This window comes from Coccinella septempunctata, chromosome 5, assembly GCF_907165205.1.
Source record: "Coccinella septempunctata chromosome 5, icCocSept1.1, whole genome shotgun sequence".
In the NCBI taxonomy this organism is placed as follows: domain Eukaryota; kingdom Metazoa; phylum Arthropoda; class Insecta; order Coleoptera; family Coccinellidae; genus Coccinella; species Coccinella septempunctata.
Window position 1 is genome coordinate 8,043,153 of NC_058193.1, and position 18,356 is coordinate 8,061,508.

Sequence of the window (18,356 nt, forward strand, 5' to 3'; positions counted from 1 at the left end):
TTTTTTGCGTTGAAAGTTCCCATCATGGGAACTGTCTTTATACAAATTTGACATCAATTATTGATGCGCTGATCGTTTAAAATAAAAAAATGTGACTACTTAATTTTCATATTTGATACTTGAAAAGACCTCCAAACGATTATATTCTGGATTTATTTTTTAATCACCAATAATAATAATTATATCATTTTTTCGGTAATGTCATGGTGTACTCAACATTTCCTACAATGGCTATCGTTAAACATTATAACTATTATTTTAACCATACGATAAAATTCTGTAATTTTCATAGTGTACATAATAAGAGAATGGCCGGCCTGACGCCTGAGATAATCCTGTTGGGGGCCTCCCTCAATTATTACCGAATCGATGGAAAAGCCCAATGTAATAAAATTGAGTGTTGCTTATTTGCACTGCAGATGATGAATGACCATATTGTGAGGGAATTTTATGGACCTATGCACGTTTTCTGCTGGCTCATTATTCTGACGACGTCCCGAATTCATTTGAGAATTGAAGTTGATAAAGCATTCAATTACACACATTTTAGCGAAAAAATCATCAACGAACACGAAGTATTTTCGGAGAGAGTTTTTACGAAAACGGAAAACCGTTGCTGGCTCAAAAATCCTATTCTGTCAAGTCCTGACGGCGTCCCAAATTCATTTGAGAATTGAAGTTGATAAAGCATTCAATTACGCCCATTTAAGCGAAAAAATCATCAACGAACACGTAGTATTTTCGGAGATAGAGTTTTTACGAAAACGGAAAACCGTTGCTGGCTCAAAAATCCTATTCTGTCAAGTCCTGACGGCGTCCCAAATTCATTTGAGAATTGAAGTTGATAAAGCATTCAATTACGCACATTTTAGCGAAAAAATCATCAACGAACACGGAATATTTTCGGAGATATAGAGTTTTTACGAAAACGGAAAACCGTTGCTGGCTCAAAAATCCTATTCTGTCAAGTCCTGACGGCGTCCCAAATTCATTTGAGAATTGAAGTTGATAAAGCATTCAATTACACACATTTAAGCGAAAAAATCATCAACGAACACGAAGTATTTTCGGAGATATAATTTTTTCACTTATATAGTACGGATATCAATGAACAGGCAATAATTATTTAGAATCAAATGCCAGGAGACATAGGTTGTATTGAAATAATGAGTAAATTTCATTATTCCTCTCATTCCAATGAAATAATATCGAAATACAAGCGAATGAATCGTTCACTTCCTTCTGTGCAGTTTGGCAACGCCGCGCACGGTCGACTCCGCCTCGCGCCATCGAAGACGAGGAGCTAAATGCTCATACCCGAACCGACGTTGCCACGTCTGTCGTCTACTTTTTAAGCCACAGAAAATTTGAAAACTGTCAACTGTTCATCTCTGACAGCCTGTCAACTCATTTCACTTGTCTTATTTATTTTTATTTTGTTATCAAAGACGCAAAGACCGTTTATTATTTACATTTTTCATTAATATTTTTTGTGAAATTGTGGTAATAGTTATATCAGAAAATCTGTATTGAATAGATGACCAATGCAACACAAATAACAGGGTTGCAATCACTTACAACATGATTAACAACACTAACAACAAGAAGTTTTGAGCGGAACGTTAAATTAAACTGATATATCTACATATAACAACATAAGGGTCCTGTAACGTTCCTCGAACAACTGAAGAACATTAGAATCATTATTTGGAAGACTGAACCTGGTCGAAAGACCCTCTCGGTCAAAACAAAGATTTGGACCATTATAGGCCCCTCCAACCTTCTAGCCTCACAAAAATTGTGGAGGCAAGCAAAAGCGTCATTACAAGTAAAACTCCTCACTTGACGAATATTTTCGTTGTTCCAAGGTATAAAGTATTTAACTTCATCTAGAACTCTAAGAATATTTATTTGGCAATCTGTAATAGATAAATAGATATATGAAAAGTAAGTTGATATTAAACTTTTGATATGATAACTATCATCATCATATATCAAGATTTCTGAATTAACAATAAATTTTCTTTCAGTGAATACAGAATACCTAATTTATTGAAATTTTGAAAAACAAATCAAGAAGTGGCGGATTTTATTCCCAGAAGATAAGCCGGATGTACGAAAGCATTCAGAGCGTAGCAGCCTACAAATACTTTTTAATTGGCCTTTTACCTAGGTTACTCTATAAAATATTTGGAACAAAATATTCCAGGAAAGTATTTCACAAAAGGGTTAGCACAGATGAATTGATGTATATGCAGATAAAGGAATGATGACCAACCTGTAATAAAATACTGCTATGGGGATTGTGAAACCGTGGATCCATATGGATCACCATAGTAGACCATTGTTCCTGGCCTTTATTTCTACAGCGTTTGTACGGGTAATAAGAGATGGAATGAATATTTTCTCAAAATGTAAATACATAGTTTTGTGTAATTTAGTTGTATTAAATATTCTTGAAAAGATGCACCGTTTCATTGAAAAGGTGTATTCACTATAGGTATATATAACACAGGAACACGATAGTAGAAGTAATAAACTTTATTGAAACAATGTTTCCAAGCGCTAACAACTCAGGTCTTCCTGCCCAGGAACAGTATAAAAATATAATCGATACAAAATAGAACTAGTAAGAAAAACAGCATAAATATAATGAGTATAAATAAAAAACTGAAATCATTAACTCATCGAGTTCTCTTAATGCCAACATTCGAATTCATTGAAATTGATGAAAAAATCGAAGACAAACATCCAAGGTGGGCGCTAAAGTAAACAGGAGCCAGAAAGGTAAACTAGTATAAGTCAGCTTTCTTAATAATAGCATTTTTGTTGTCTCCTCGTCAAGTAATTTAAGTGAAGCTTCTTATGCTAAAATACAGAAATTTCTTCCGGAATAGGAAAAAAACTTAACACTGTTTCCTCAGCCTCCACATCCAACAACACAACGAGAAAATGGCATAATTATTCACTTCCTGCTAAAATACTGTGTGACTTTCCCAAGATATTGAATACTTTCATTACCATTACTGGCATTAATAACGCACATTTAACACTGTTGGCTAAAAAATCACTAGGATTAACACCACCATCAAATTAAAAACAAAAATAATGCATTTCAATGTACGTATTTTAACTAGAAGTAAAATAATATTCCAAATTATGTGTTATTTTTGCCTACACAACACCTCCACAATTTTATTTTGACGTCTATCTGACAGCTGGTTGAAGTTTCAGTACCGAAGTTGACAGTTTCAGAATGAGAGGTAGACGTGGCAACGTCGGTACGGGTATGAGCATTTAGCTCCTCGTCCATCGAAGCACCGTACGTCAGAAACCTTGGCTGGGAATCCGTTGCTAAGTTCACTCTAGTGATCTGAGTTACAGAATAGGGGTGATTTGATTGTTTTCATCAGCTTGCTATTTTTGTAGTAAACAACTTCTTTGTCATATATGTGGCAAAAGGTTATCCAGTGTAGGGCTGTGTCGATCAGGGTATTTTCGTAACCCGGGTCGATCGCGACCCACCGGCTCAGGGATCGGGTCAGAAGATTCGATCATTTCGATCACTTCGATCACAGAACCCGAATATGGTAAATTAACTCATTTATCGTGTATCAAGCCTGATCAAATGTGATCGGGCTCAGAAATGAAAAGAGAAGGTTCTAGATTGTGGTCAGAAATGATTTTAACGGGTTTTTTATATATGAAATGTATTTACAATTGATATTTTATCAATTATCATACACCTAATTCGATCATTTCGATCATTCGATCATAAAACCCGATTTTGTTATATCGCATTGACTCATTCAGCGACTTTCGAGCCTGTTAAAATTTTATTGAGTTTCGAGTTTAAAGATCGACTCAGGAAATGAATTTTTCTAATTAAAGATGTAATTTTGTGATAGAAGATCATAATTAAATGGTCCAGCATTTTCAGCCTGAATGTGGCCAAAAATTGCGTCGTCCTAAATCAAGAGGTTTTTGTTATCATTAAATTAGTAGAATTTCATTTCTTCCGAAAAGTTTCTTTTCAATTCCGCTTAATGAGAAATTTCCCAACTTTTATATGTACTTGTTCAATTAATCTATCGCTTCCAACTCCAGAATTCACAATCGATCCTTATGGGTTCTTTAAGATAATCGATCATTTCGATCTTTTCCATCGCGTCGCCTCTCATTCGATCTTTCGATCTCGACTCGATCAGGCTACAATACCTATTCTTGAATAGACAACCAGCGATACGCGATACATCCTACGATATCGATACAATATATATCGATATTTTTTTCACCCTTGCCCATTCATACCTAGCTTGCGTTCACAAACTTACTCTGAGCAAGCTCTGAGTAAGCTCTGATTACTCGAAGCGTTCACAAACGTACTTTTAGTTCCTCAGAGTATGCTCTCTGAGTATGACCATACTCATACTCTACTCTCGGAGTAAGTTTATGAACACACCCCCAGAGATATAGAATATCTCTATATCTCTGTTCATACCGCACGGGTTACGATCGAATCCAAACGATTTGATCGATCGTGATCGACACAGCCCTAGTTTCTAGTCGCTGGATTCGCCAATAGAGCATAGACTCTATGTTATAGAGTTAGGTTAGGTAATATTAGTAAGAGAGTTAATAAAGTTGTGAACTATTTTTCCAATATTCGATGAAATGAAATCCCAAACAGAATACAAATTGGCGTCTCCCCCAGATGGTGCAATTTCAGCAGTGAGATTTGGCCCAAACACTAGTCAATTTCTTTTGGTGAGCTCATGGGATAACTATGTCAGACTTTACGATGTAACAGCTAACAATTTGAGGCACAAATATTCACATGATTCTCCAGTTTTGGATTGTTGTTTTACTGATGCCGTACACGCATACAGTGGAGGATTAGATAACACATTGAGATCTTTTGATTTCAATACTACAACAGAATGTCTCATTGGAAATCATAATAATGCTATCAAATGTGTTGAGTACTGTTCTGATGTGAATGCTATATTGAGTGGAAGTTGGGACCATCATGTCAAGTTATGGGATCCAAGAGCTCCAATGTGCAGTGGAAGTTATAATCAAGGGGAAAAAGTTTTCACTATGAGTGTATGCGGTGAAAAATTGGTAGTTGGAACAGCTGGTCGGAAAATTCTTGTTTGGGATATTCGTAACATGTCATACACTCTTCAGAAACGAGAATCAAATTTGAAATACCAAACACGGTCCATCAGATGTTTTCCTAATAAACAAGGATTTGTTTTAAGTAGCATTGAAGGTAGAGTTGCTGTTGAATATTTAGACACAAATCCAGAAATTCAAAAGAAGAAATATGCTTTTAAATGTCATAGGATAAAAGAAGATGGAACTGAAAAGATATATCCAGTAAATGCTATCAGTTTCCATCCTGTATATAATACATTTGCTACAGGAGGTTCGGATGGTTATGTTAATATATGGGATGGTTTTAATAAGAAACGATTATGTCAGTTCCATCAGTACCACACATCTGTTACTTCTCTCAGTTTTAGTCATAATGGTGACGTCCTTGCTATTGCTTGCTCATATTTTTTGGAGGAAGACAATCCACCTAGGCCCTATCCTGAAGATATTATTCACATAAGGTCTGTGAGTGATCAAGAAGCAAGACCAAAATTTACAAGTTCTGGTAGTTGAAAATCCGTGTGCTTCAATAATTGTATATGATATTTTGTTTTACTATAATTTATGAAATAAATGAAATCTGTCATCTGAGTTCCTCATTTTTACATTGGCGTATTTATACTTGATATATCAATATGTTGTTTTAATGAAATTAAGAAACTAATCAACTTACTTGATACATTTGTTTACAATAGATTTTTTAGAAGTACCATTAAATGTTAATTATGATTGAATACTCAATGGAAAGGCCTACCTGAAGAATCTTATGTGATAGCGAAAGACTTGTAGTAGTAAAAATCTCATCCTATAGAAAATCATAGAATTCAGTTTCTTCAGTTCGATTAGGAATATTATATTTATTAATATCTTGTTTTGATGTAAATGATTGTGACATCGTAGTTGGCGTGAATGAAATTTCTGTGATACACACAAGAGCTAAACTCTTGAAGTATAATATCGTCGCCGGACTCAAAATAATCCTAGATTTCAATGCTGACATTAGTTATGACGAATTTTCATGTAGATCGAAGAATTTGAGATTTTATTTCGAAAGTTTGATGAAAATGAACTATGTTTATATGATGATAAACAAGTTGCTTTATTTGTTTTCTTTCTAAATGAATTCAGTGAATGAGCAAGAGGAGAATGTTAACGGACGTAGCTCTAGGGGTGTGTTCATAAACTTACTCCGAGAGTAGAGTATGAGCAAAGAGTTCCTCTTTGGTATGAGTATGGTCATGCTCAGAGAGCATACTCTGAGCAGGCCCGGACTGGCCAGGTCCGCGATCGCGGAGGGCCCCCGGCCTGAGGGGCCCCCACCAACGTGGATAAAGATAATTGATGAAGTAGCTTCAACAAGTGAGTTGCTCACAAAGAAGCTGTTACTTCAGGCCAAGGGGAGTAAAATGTTGAAGCATCTTAGTTAAGCCCCTTCTATTCCAGTATAACAGCATTGTAAACTGTTAAACACACAGATTTGTTTTTAATTTTAGTATTATTTTTCTAATCACTAAAATTCGTTTTTTATTATTTTTATTACAAAAATTATTTTCACCTAATTCATTCATACAATTGGTGTGACTGCAATACTGCATTTTTGAACTAGAAACAGATTACATAAATGATTTTCACATAAAATGAGTGGTAAACCACGACACGTGTTTTATGATCACAATAAAATCTTCAGGTTGTTGAGGGTAAACTGAAAAATTAGGTACCAAACGAGGAGATTTATAGACAAATACAGGTTGTTTTTACGGTGAGGCTTTCACTTTTCACGTTTTCTTAGTTTGTCCGCACTATCCACTTCACCGTCACTGTACACATGTTTGCAAATGACCCCAAAGGAAGAAATCACAGGGGTTGAGAACTGAGAAAAGAAATGGATCCGCCACGTTCTATCCACCTATTCGGGAACACATTATTTAAATAATTTCGAACGTTTCTTCGAAAGTGGGGTGGTGCTCCATCCAGTAATAACAACCACATTCTCTGTCGAATATTGAGAGGAACATTTTCTAGTAATCCTGGCAAATTGTTCTGGAGAAAATGGAGAAAGTCTTCACCTGACATTCTTGGTGGTGGAAAAAATGGCCCAATAAGCATTCCACGCAGGAGTCCGATTCAGACATTCAAGGAAAACCTTTGCTGAAAATCTATTCTTCTGATAGCGTGAGGGTTTTCTGTAGACCATACATGGGTAGGTATTGTAGAAATTGTTTACTCCACTTCTTGTGAAAGTGGCTTCGTCAGTAAACAGAATGGATTTTGTTAGATATTGGTGATTTAAAAGGCACAGGCAGGATTCTTTTCTTCGAGTATGGTCTTCTGGTTGGAGTGCTTGAACTTTCTGGAAATGGTATATAGGGGTACAGTTGCTCTTGTCTTAGTGTCTTTCAAACTCTACTGTGGCTCACTCCGACGACCCTGGCTATGGATCTAGTACTTGTTGTCGGTTGTTCCTCAACTATGTCCAGAATCTGCTCCTCAATTTCTGCCATTTGCGATGTTACAGGCCTGCCAACATTTTTGCACCAAGTTTTTGAATATCCGAGGAGTTGGGTGATTTCTTAACGGAAATATCTTCTACTATACAATCTGCACGCCGCACTGGCACTCTGTTTGAATTCACCATAAATTAAAATCATGTCAACAAGTTCATTGTTTGAGTAAAAGTGAGGCATTTTTCAACTACTGTGTATTTTCCAGAACATCAGAACATTCAGAGCAATTTCAGGATTTTTTCGTCTGCTTAGTTGCTAATATAAAACAAACAAGCAAATCAAAAAAACTGTCAAAAAAAATTGTATGCGAAATGAATAAAAAATTGAACAACTCGTTGAAATCTAGAGAAAGATGATAGTTTCCGATATCATTATGCATTGATAGAAGGTTTCCTTTGCTATATTATTTAATGTCCGATCATCCGATTGATACCTACGGATCTGAACGTTCCGAAAATTACCATTACCCCCTCTAGTCCGATTTTCACCAACTCTGAAATGAAATTGCTCTGACTGAATGTTCTGGAAACTGTCACTGCCCCCTGTAGATTTTTAGAATAGAGTAAAACGCTTCTTCAAATATCTACTCGTTCGATACCATATATTTCAGTTTACCTTTACCCGCCTAAAAATGGTATTGTGATAGCGGAACGAGTGTCGTGATTTGATAATCCTTTTTTGTAAAAATCTGTAACTAGAGGGTAGTTTTCAAATCTACCCCCTCATTTTAGAATGATTATTTTAGTTTTCATTTTCAAGTAATTTTGTTTTGAATTAATTTTCCGAGAAATCTTTTCGAATTTCCAATTCAGGATTCCGACATCGTTCGGAATTGTAAACATTCCGCACAGTTTTTATTCCGTTTTCATTTCCTAAAAACGATGTCGCACCGTATAAAACATCCTGAATTGGAAGATAACCGAGTTTTTTGTTCGCTAGCACAGATAAGTCGAAATTAAGACGTCTTCATCGACGCATATTTTACCGAATTTCGACTGTCAGGGCACATCTGATTTCCGCACCCCCCCGTGGGTATAAAATCAGATGTCCCCCCGCAGGTCACTTCACTTACAATTGACTTACGCTTGATTCACCTGCTGTGCAATTGCTTTTCGTTTTTCCGATTAATCGCCTTACCTTAGACTATAGTAACGTCCGCCGTAGTAGATTAGCGTTCTGCCGTTGAATTTTATTAGAGAATTTCTTTTGAGTTTCGTTTTCACCGTTCAGAATATAAATTTTTAGTTTTTTTTCCTCTTTAATTATTGTGCACCATAGTGGGTAATTTTGTTTTGCGAGTGCAAGTGGCCAAACCAATAGGTAAGACGACACTCCGTTTTTTTATATCATTGGAACTTCAGTCTCCGTCTGCATCCGTCTTATACCCGAGTCTGAGTTCCACCCCTACTGTCATTAACGTATCCTGCTGGTGTGGATACCCGGGGGGTACCGAAGGCACTTTGGGGTGGCTCACCCTTTCCTGAAATTTCCCGTCTTGCTTATTTCCACCCCTACTGTCGTTAAAGTACCCTGCTGGTGTGGATACCCGGGGGGTACCGAGGACACTTTGGGGTGCACTGTGGACACTGTGTTCACCCCTACGGTTAGGGAGGCATTCTGCTGGTGTGGATACCCGGGGAGTGCCGAACGAGCCTAAGGGTGAGCCGTCGTAATTATGTGCCGTCTTTCATCCCCTAACCTGGCTGAAGTCCGATATCTGTCCGTTAAGTGTACGTCTCAGGTTCTGGCTGGCGAACTAGTCCGTATACCCCCGTATAACTGTTGAGATCGGATTCTGTTTCATTCCGTCCGTTTTGCCCCTGTAAATTCACTGATTTCGAGTCACTGTACGATTTTGTAATAGTGCCATTTGTGTTTCCTTTTTACGAGTCGACACATAAAAGTTGTGTACGTTGATTTTGACTATCATTGGTCGCGTCGCTAACATACTAGACGCCTAGGAACCTTGTCTTCGGCTAGTAGCTGCCAGGGTAGGTTTGCTATTCTCCCTTAAATAATAGCTGGCGCTCGAGTACACCGAGGAAAACCCGTTACAAATCATATATGTAATCTGTTTCAAGTTCAATTATGGATGTATCGGCCACATCAATTCAATACTCCACTTTCATTTTTGACACCTTTTTAATTATTGACAGTTCTACAGAATGTGTTTTCTAGTGGTATCTTAAAAATACCGTGAATTTCTAATTTCAATAAAAAATAAAGTCAATAAAAGTCGAAAATCATAATATTCGCATAAATACGTAGCGTAAAAATGCATTTTTCATTGTTTTTAAGCACCTAATTCGTTTTCAAAAATTTTCCGGGTAGAACCCCGGATCCCCCGATATAGGGCCCCTTAAAAGGTCTCAGCTGAGGGCCCCAAGTGGTCCCAGTCCAGGCCTGACTCTGAGGAACTAAAAGTACGTTTGTGAACGCTTCGGGTAATCAGACCTTACTCAGAGCTTGCTCTGAGTAAGTTTGTGAACGCAACCTAGAAGGTGTTTCAATGGGGAGCCCTCGAAAAAATATTAATCGAGCTTTTGGCCAGAGACAAAATCTCTGTCTCTGTTTTGGCTATCATCAGTACGATGAAAAAGTGCAAGGTGAATAACCCTGCCTCATTGTTCGGCTGGCATCTGTTTGTTGACTCCGTTAGTCCGTTGATTTGTAGTTTTGGTTTGCTATAAATTGTTATACCTCTTTGCAATTTTTCACCGATAAGAGCTGAAAGAAAGCCCGAAACCATTGTCTACCGTTAAAAATTCTTTAGAGGGCTTTTTCGAATACAGAACTGAAGGAATTTCAGTGATGAAGTGACTGATCGAAATCTCAATGAACTGTTCAACAACTTTTACGTCAGAAGGCTAACTGCCAATTCACAATGGTGTTAACAAAGATTATAGAGTAGAAAGATAGGAAACGAAGCGACTAGAGTGATGTGAGCGTCATCTGTGTTTCAAATGTGTTTTTAAGGCCCTAAGACTGGTTAAAATTTTAATTCGAGGGACATAGGAAATTTTGCGAGATGTCAGTCAGATGGCCATTTTGATCAAACCGGTTTTGAATGTTTTGATTCTCGTATCCATAGACAACCTCGTATCTCCTCTTGTTTTTCGAGCCCGTTCTAGTTGCTGATTATTGAAATTGTTGTCTAATTTCTTGGCGAAAACCTCAGAATATCGTTCGAAAATTATTGTATGGTGAAGAACTGTGGATCAAATAAAACGAATTTTACTAAGGAAATCGGGAATGTAAGTATTAACTGGTAACATGTGACTCGGTCATTCATTGATTTTTGTTTTCAGTGCTACGAAGTGGATAAATTTTCAGGGCGTAAAGGCCTGCAAACACTACTGACTACACCATGTGCAAGTCGATTGAGAACTGTTTATCCACGTGAATTGTTGTATGTGTGCTACTCCAAATATAAGTCAATAATCACTCGTCTTAGCACAAAATAGTTTTATTTATTTTCTCCATTAATTCGATCCAACACTTCATATCTAAATTTCAAAAACCCCGTAACCATAACAACTATAAAAACTCAAATCTGTACAGTGCCACATTCCCTCCATTTTTTTCAACTTCAGTAACGGCAGCTTTCCTGATACTTTAGATATTTCCTTCTCTGGTTCACTTTCGTTGATAAGCTTCGGAGATAAGGGATGTGTAATGGGATTTGGCGATTCTGACCTAAGATCTGGTTTGTTTCTGGAAATATCAGTTTCATCGCACCCCTGTATTGGTTCGGGGAGTTTCTTCAAGTGGCTAACGTGCCTTTTTACTATCTGGCCATCTTCACTTGAAAGGGTTACTTCATTTCCCTTTCTTTCCACTACAGTGAACTCTTCGTTATTGAATCTCGGTATCAGTTTGTTGGGAATTATCATATTCTTCGCTAACACTTTGTCACCTTGTTTTATTTCGATTATTTTTGCTCGTCTTGATGAATCTTCCTTTTCCTTTCCTTTTTGTTTATTCACCATGTCATTTTCGCGCGCTTCTTCGTCTACCGGCTCAACAACTAGATCTGCCATAGATGGGATTTTGTCACGAATGGTTCTGTTGAACATCAGTTCTGATGGTGATTTACCGGTGGTTCCATGTGGCGTTACATTATACATCATTGTAAATTTTTGAAGTTCTGTTTTAAAATTTTGTTTATTTACCTGAGCTATTTGTAATCTCTTTAATATAGCCCTATTCATGTTTTCTACCTCGCCGTTTGCTTGAGGCCAATATGGTGGTGTATGAATCAATTCAATATTATTGTGTGAACAATAATTCTTGAACTCTTGACTGGCAAATTGGGGTCCGTTGTCCGCTCTAATAGATCTTGGTATTCCTAGGCGACAAAATATCTCTGACAAGTGATTCATAATGACAGCGGAGGTAGTCGTTCTGAGAAATTTTATTTCTTGGTACCTTGAATAGTAGTCTATTATGACCAAGAGTTGATCTTGATTTGGCAAGGGTCCCATAAGATCTATTGCTACACATTGCCACGGCCCTTCCGGGAATTTATGCCTTTTCATCGGTGGTGGTTTATCCGGAATTGTAACTAATAATGAGCCTCTACAATTTTTTACAAATTTCTCGACTTCTCTGTCCATAAATGGCCACCAAACCTTGGCTCTCAGTCTCCTTTTCATCACCGTCTCTCCCGGATGCCCCTCGTGGGCTAATTGTAATACCTCGGCTTTCAACGAATCAGGTATAACTAGTCTACTTCCTCGCAGAATTACTGATCCTATTGTCATCAGCTCTTGGTGAAAGGGGTAAAGAGCATTTTTGTCTGCAATTTCCCAACAATCATCCTTGATCTTCTTTACTGCATCAGATATTTTCCGATCATGTTGACTCTCACTTATAATTTTGCTAATATTCATAGCTGCTGGTGAGTCAATTTCAAGCAGGGCACATACGTGATATTCGTTTTCCTTGTCGAACGATGACTCTTCATCGAGTTGGCATAGTCTTGATAATAAATCGGCTATATTTAGTTTCCCCGATTGGTAGATAACTTTGAATTTGTAAGCCTGTAGCCTGAGAACCCATCTTTCGATTCGAGCTGGTGGCTTCGACGATGGTTTGAAAATTGCCTCTAAAGGCTTGTGGTCCGTAACTAATTCAAATTCCAAACCCGCTAGATAATAATGGAAACGCTCCACGGCCCAGACGAGAGCTAAGCTTTCCTTTTCCGTTTGCGAATAGCGTTTTTCTGTAGCCGAAAGACTTTTACTAGCGAACGATATAACTTGTGGTGTTCTTTGTTCATTAAACTGTAGCAGTACAGCTCCCAGTGCCACAGGGCTAGCATCTGCTACTAGACGGGTTCTCAGCTGAGGATCAAAGTATGATAATATCGGTAGAGTCGCCAGCGATTTTTTTAGTTTGTTAAAACTTGCTGGACTTGACACCATTCAAACTTCTGGTTTTCTCTAATCAGACTCCGGAGTGGTTCCGTTGTGGTTCCCAGCGTATGAACTTCCCTAGATAGGTGACGAGTCCAAGAAAGCTTCTTGTTTTTTCTTTTGTAGTCGGTGGTCGGAACTGCAATATTGTTTTTATTTTCGCATGGTCTGCTTCGATTCCTTTGTCGGAGAGCTTGTGGCCGAGAAAATAAAGCTCATTGACCTTTTTTATACATTTCTCTTCGTTTAGGAGAACATTGTTTACCTTGAATACCTCTAGTACGTTATTCAGGCAGTAATCATGTTCTTTTTCTGTTTTTCCATAAATAATTACATCATCAATATAATTTAAACAGTTATTGCACGATGCAAGCATTTCCTCAAAAACTCTCTGAAAAATTTCCGGTGCCGAGTTGACTCCAAACATTAATCGTTTGTAGCGAAACATACCTTTGTGGGTAATGAAAGTAGTAATAGGGCGGCTTTCCTCATCAGGTTCAAGTTGGTGGTATGCGTTGGCTAAATCAAGTCGAGAGAAAAACTTTGCTCCCCGGAGTTTAGTCATGAAAGAGTCGAAAGTTGGAATGGGGTAATTCTCCCTCAGAATTGCTTCATTGGCACGGCGCATATCCACACAAATGCGGATGTCATCGTTGGGTTTCAAAACCACTACTATGGGTGAGATCCATGCACTTGGTTCAGTAACTTTCTCTATGATATCAGACAGAAGTGCTTCTTTTAGTTTTCTCTCTACTTTAGCTTCTAAAGTAATTGGGACTGTTTGTTTAACAGGTTTGATCTGAGAATTGATTGTCAATTTGACTTTGATATTTTTAATCTTAGGGAACGATTTTATTTCCTCGATGTGGTTAATGTTCAAGCCTAATTTCAGGATACCTAATCGTTTTGCGACATCTTTACCTAGAATCGAGATGTCTCCCTGTTCTACAACATAAAAGTTTGTAATTATTTCGGGCTGACCCTGTAAACTCACTGTTGTTTCGAACGTGTGACTGACGTCCAGAGTTTTTCCCGCTGCGTATCCTCTGAGGGAATGTTGGGATTGAGGGTTGATGTCCCATGTTACAGCTTTCATTTTCTTTAACGATTCCCAGTCACCACCGTTTATTATATTCACTTTCGAGCCTGAATCTATCAATACGGTGATAGGTACACCTCCTATGTTGCATTCTATAAGGTCATCATTCTGGTCTTCTGTACATATACCTGACACCTTGAAGCATTGAAAATTTCTAATGCCAACTGTCCCTTCCATTTCTGTTTCTTCTTCCTCTATACGGTTAACCCTAGAACTCGTCCTTCTACGTTTGTTTTGAGGTTCATGTGAAGAATTTCTGTTATAAGAAAACCGTTTCCTTTGTTGGTCGGTTCTGCATAGAAATGCATAGTGGCCCACAAACCCGCATATATTACATTTGGAATTTTTAGCAGGGCATTCTTTTGAAGGTACAGAATGGTTGCGTTTTCCACATCTTGTACAGTGGGTACCACGTTCGTTGTTGAAGGGTTCAATTTTGTTGACACCGAATGATGTACTAGGTCCAGTGTCAGCTAAATCCATAGCTTTAGACTGACTACCAATTTGTTCGTGAATTTGGCATAGGTTGAGTACTTCATCCAGTGATCTTTCTTTTTCCAGCAGTTTCTTCTTCAAATCTAGAGGTGCCCAACTATCAATTATCTTGTCCTTAATATTTATTTCATTCGATTCTTGTGCCGAATTTCCAAATGAACACTTGCTCGCTTGGTTCCTGATTTTAAGAACAAATTTACTAAAGTTTTCATTTTGTTCAGGTTTGATGTTTCTGAATATGTGCCGTTCGAAAGTTGAGTTCTGTTTTGGTGAAAAATAATCGGTCAGTTCTTCAACAAGGGTTTTGAAAACGTCGTTATTTATGTCTTTATCGAAGATTTCTAATGCTCCTGGAAGATTATTTGCTACTTCTTGGAGCTGTGCTCCTCCAAGATGTAGAAGTTTGTTCCTTTTCTTAACAATATTTGTTATATCCTCCGAAGCTAGATATAATTCCAAAGAACGTAACCATTTTTCCCATTCTCCCCTGATCAAAGCCTTGTCGAGGTTATCGCAGAGGAAGGGTTTTATATTGCTGTCTGTCATGATCAGTAAATTTTTTCGACTCTTCTGAGCTCGTTGTCTTGGACTGCCCTGAAATAGGGTAACAGTTTGATTAATTCTGTTATTTTCTTAAACTGCCCTGTAAACCAGGGTAACAGTTATTTATGGACTGCCTGTAGAAACAGGTAACAGTTCATATTTTTTTTCAACTGCCCTGTGATAGGGTAACAGTTTTTTTCTGAACTGCCCTTCGAAAGGGTAACAGTTATTTCTGTTGAACTGCCCTCCAAAAGGGTAACAGTTATTTCTTTATTAGTCATGACTAATTTTATAATGCATTATAAAATCGTATCGATAGAATTGTTAGCACTTGGGAAGGATTAAATGTCACGAATGTCAGTATCCGACTCACCTTGTTCAGAAATCAACGTCCTGCGGGTAAAATTACCACTTCTCGTCGCCAATTGTGCTACTCCAAATATAAGTCAATAATCACTCGTCTTAGCACAAAATAGTTTTATTTATTTTCTCCATTAATTCGATCCAACACTTCATATCTAAATTTCAAAAACCCCGTAACCATAACAACTATAAAAACTCAAATCTGTACAGTGCCACAGTATGCAGGAAGCATCCCTTACATGAAGGGCTCGTTTAGCGGAAATCATGACTTTTATACGTCCATTCAAAGATTCTCAATTGCCTTCAATATATTCAGAAATGCAAAAGTTTTATGGATTTCGATTTGGGAATCGGGTGACTGTCAAATTGTCGTTTGGGAAGTCAAAGTTTTATGAAACCTTCTGTGAGTGTTCATTCGTCAATCAATTTGTATATTGTGTCATAAAGAGACCATATCATGAAGAAATCATGAAAAAGCATGAAGAAATTATACTGACGGACTTGAATACGGGGCTTGTACACCTCTGTAAGGTTTTTTTCAATTGTGGTTCTGAAAATTTTGTAAATGATATGTAAGTAACGGAAATATGCATCCTATGACGGTTAATTGCATATTGGTTCATATCAATTTCTGATATAAATTGTAAAAAACTCAGTTTATTAATTCGAAACTTTTTCACAGAAAAAACACCTTTCACCTTTCACGTAACTATAGCAGATATTGTGCTACAATAGACCGTTGGTCGCAGTGGCAGGTTTGGGTTTATCCGTCCAACAATCAATCAGTATCAACTATAGCAGATAACCATGTACTCTTGTATCCTAGTCAAAGCTCTATTCGTTTTCCATAATTTCAAATTTTTGTAAATTTTTTATAGATTGCAAATAAAAATTTATCACATCCAACAGCGTATTTCATTGATACCAATCGATTCCAAACAATGTTCAGATGAAAACTAACATCCTGGTCACAAAACAAAACCATCCTCTTGTTTTGTCGCTCAGGATGTTCGTTTTCTGGTCTCAACAAGGTCAATATTGAAATTGAATACAAGGAATAGAATTCGAATTTCGCGCCCCTCAATTATAAAAGAGAAAACTGTTATTACACAGTTTTTCTGTATTGATAATACGTTTTCAGCGCCATCTCATTGTCAAATGTGTTTTCACTGGCCAAAATGTAGTCGGTTTTTAGTACTAGCGATATGAGGGCGTTTTCTATCTTTCTACTCTATAATCTTTGGATGTTAATGGTTATGGTAAGGTTAACGGTGAGCTAATAGGCCTGTTTTGGTTCGCTTTTAGGATGGTTCCAGAACTGTTCAAAACAGTCGCATATTTATTTATTCAGCGTAAGCTCGCGCGTAGCATGCGTGTAGCTTCCCACACCATTGCTGCTCCACTACTTTGAACCGATTCGGAACCGCCTCAAGTGCGAACCAAAACAAAGCTTATGTAAACGCTTAAATAATAATACATAATAGAGCTACTACGATACTGTTCACATCAATGTTAATGTCAAGCGTAATGTTAATGATAATAATAAATATTTCTTGAATTTATTATTATTTAAGCGTTAACATCGTAGCTCACTTTTAACATTACCGTTACCCTAAACATCATTGTGAATTGGCAGTAAACCAGATCGACTTGTAATCCAATTTCCCTTTCTCTGTTATAACAAAGAGGTTATAATTTTTATAACAATAAACCTTATCACAGAGACAAGAGACCAAGAGACAGTTACTATGCGTATAGTTCGTAGATAGAGGAAGTCTAAAATCGATTTCAAGCGAATAACCCAGAGGTATAGAAGTTATATCTCACTATAGTGTTATATCCGGTGAACTAATAACCCATGGAAGGAGTGTAGAGAGAGACCCACGGGAACGTTTGTGAGATAGAAGATAATCAGCTGATTCGGGGCAAAACATAGGCCAGTTCTCTGTAGTCTATGGGTGTGTTCATAAACTTACTCCGAGAGTAGAGCATGAGTATGGTCATGCTCAGAGAGCATACTCTGAGGAACTAAAAGTACGTTTGTGAACGCTTCGGGCAATCAGAGCTTACTCAGAGCTTGCTCTGAGTAAGTTTGTGAACGCAACCTATACGTGAATCGCTTAGTTTTTTAGTTTTATTTGTACTTTTCCTCATTTTTGTGCAAAATTTTTGTGAAATTATTATTCACTTCTGATTCTTTAGGATGGTAAAGTCGTGTTCGGCATATAATTGTACGCAAAGGTACAGAAAAGGCAGTGGGATTTCATTTTTCTCGTGAGTACTTATAAATCTAATCTCTAATCTTTGTACCTGATAGTTCTTGAATAATTATCATATTGATATAAAAAATTCTGTAGGTTTCCCAGGTTTCCATTCTTCTATGTTATGTAGTAACCACTTTCTTGAAAGTGATGTGGTTAGACAATCCGGCCAAATCAAACTGAGATAAGGTTCAATTCCCTCAATTTTCGATTTTCCTGATCACTTGATAAAGAAAACTCCCAAACCAAGGAAAATCAGAAAAAGATTAGCCGAGAAGGAGATTCAAGCAGAATCTACTTCGGAAGAGAAAAAGCTTAAGCTGGATCTTCAGATATATTCAGATTTGATATATTTTCAGTCCTGAAAACTACTTGGAGTCTGTGAATATCAATTCAATACCAAGGATTGCTCTGAAAAACCTCAGATTCAAACTAAAACAATAAGGTATTTTCGTATATATTATCATATGTTTCATTCAGTGTCTTCAAATAATTATTTTGCAGGAGGAGGCAT

At 37.3% G+C, this 18,356-nt stretch overlaps 1 protein-coding gene and 1 long non-coding RNA gene across 2 annotated transcripts; both read left to right on the plus strand.

Annotated features, from left to right (window-relative positions):
• Positions 1-1,449: 1,449 nt before the first annotated feature.
• Positions 1,450-3,054, plus strand: LOC123312841. The gene is made up of 2 exons (XR_006537694.1): positions 1,450-1,947; positions 2,031-3,054. It is a non-coding gene; the product is annotated as an uncharacterized LOC123312841 (long non-coding RNA).
• Positions 3,055-4,590: 1,536 nt separating this feature from the next.
• LOC123312836 (mitotic checkpoint protein BUB3) lies at positions 4,591-5,751 on the plus strand. The gene has a single exon (XM_044897357.1). The coding sequence runs from the start codon at positions 4,675-4,677 to the stop codon at positions 5,671-5,673; it is 999 nt and encodes a 332-aa protein (XP_044753292.1). The 5' UTR covers positions 4,591-4,674; the 3' UTR covers positions 5,674-5,751.
• Positions 5,752-18,356: the final 12,605 nt, after the last annotated feature.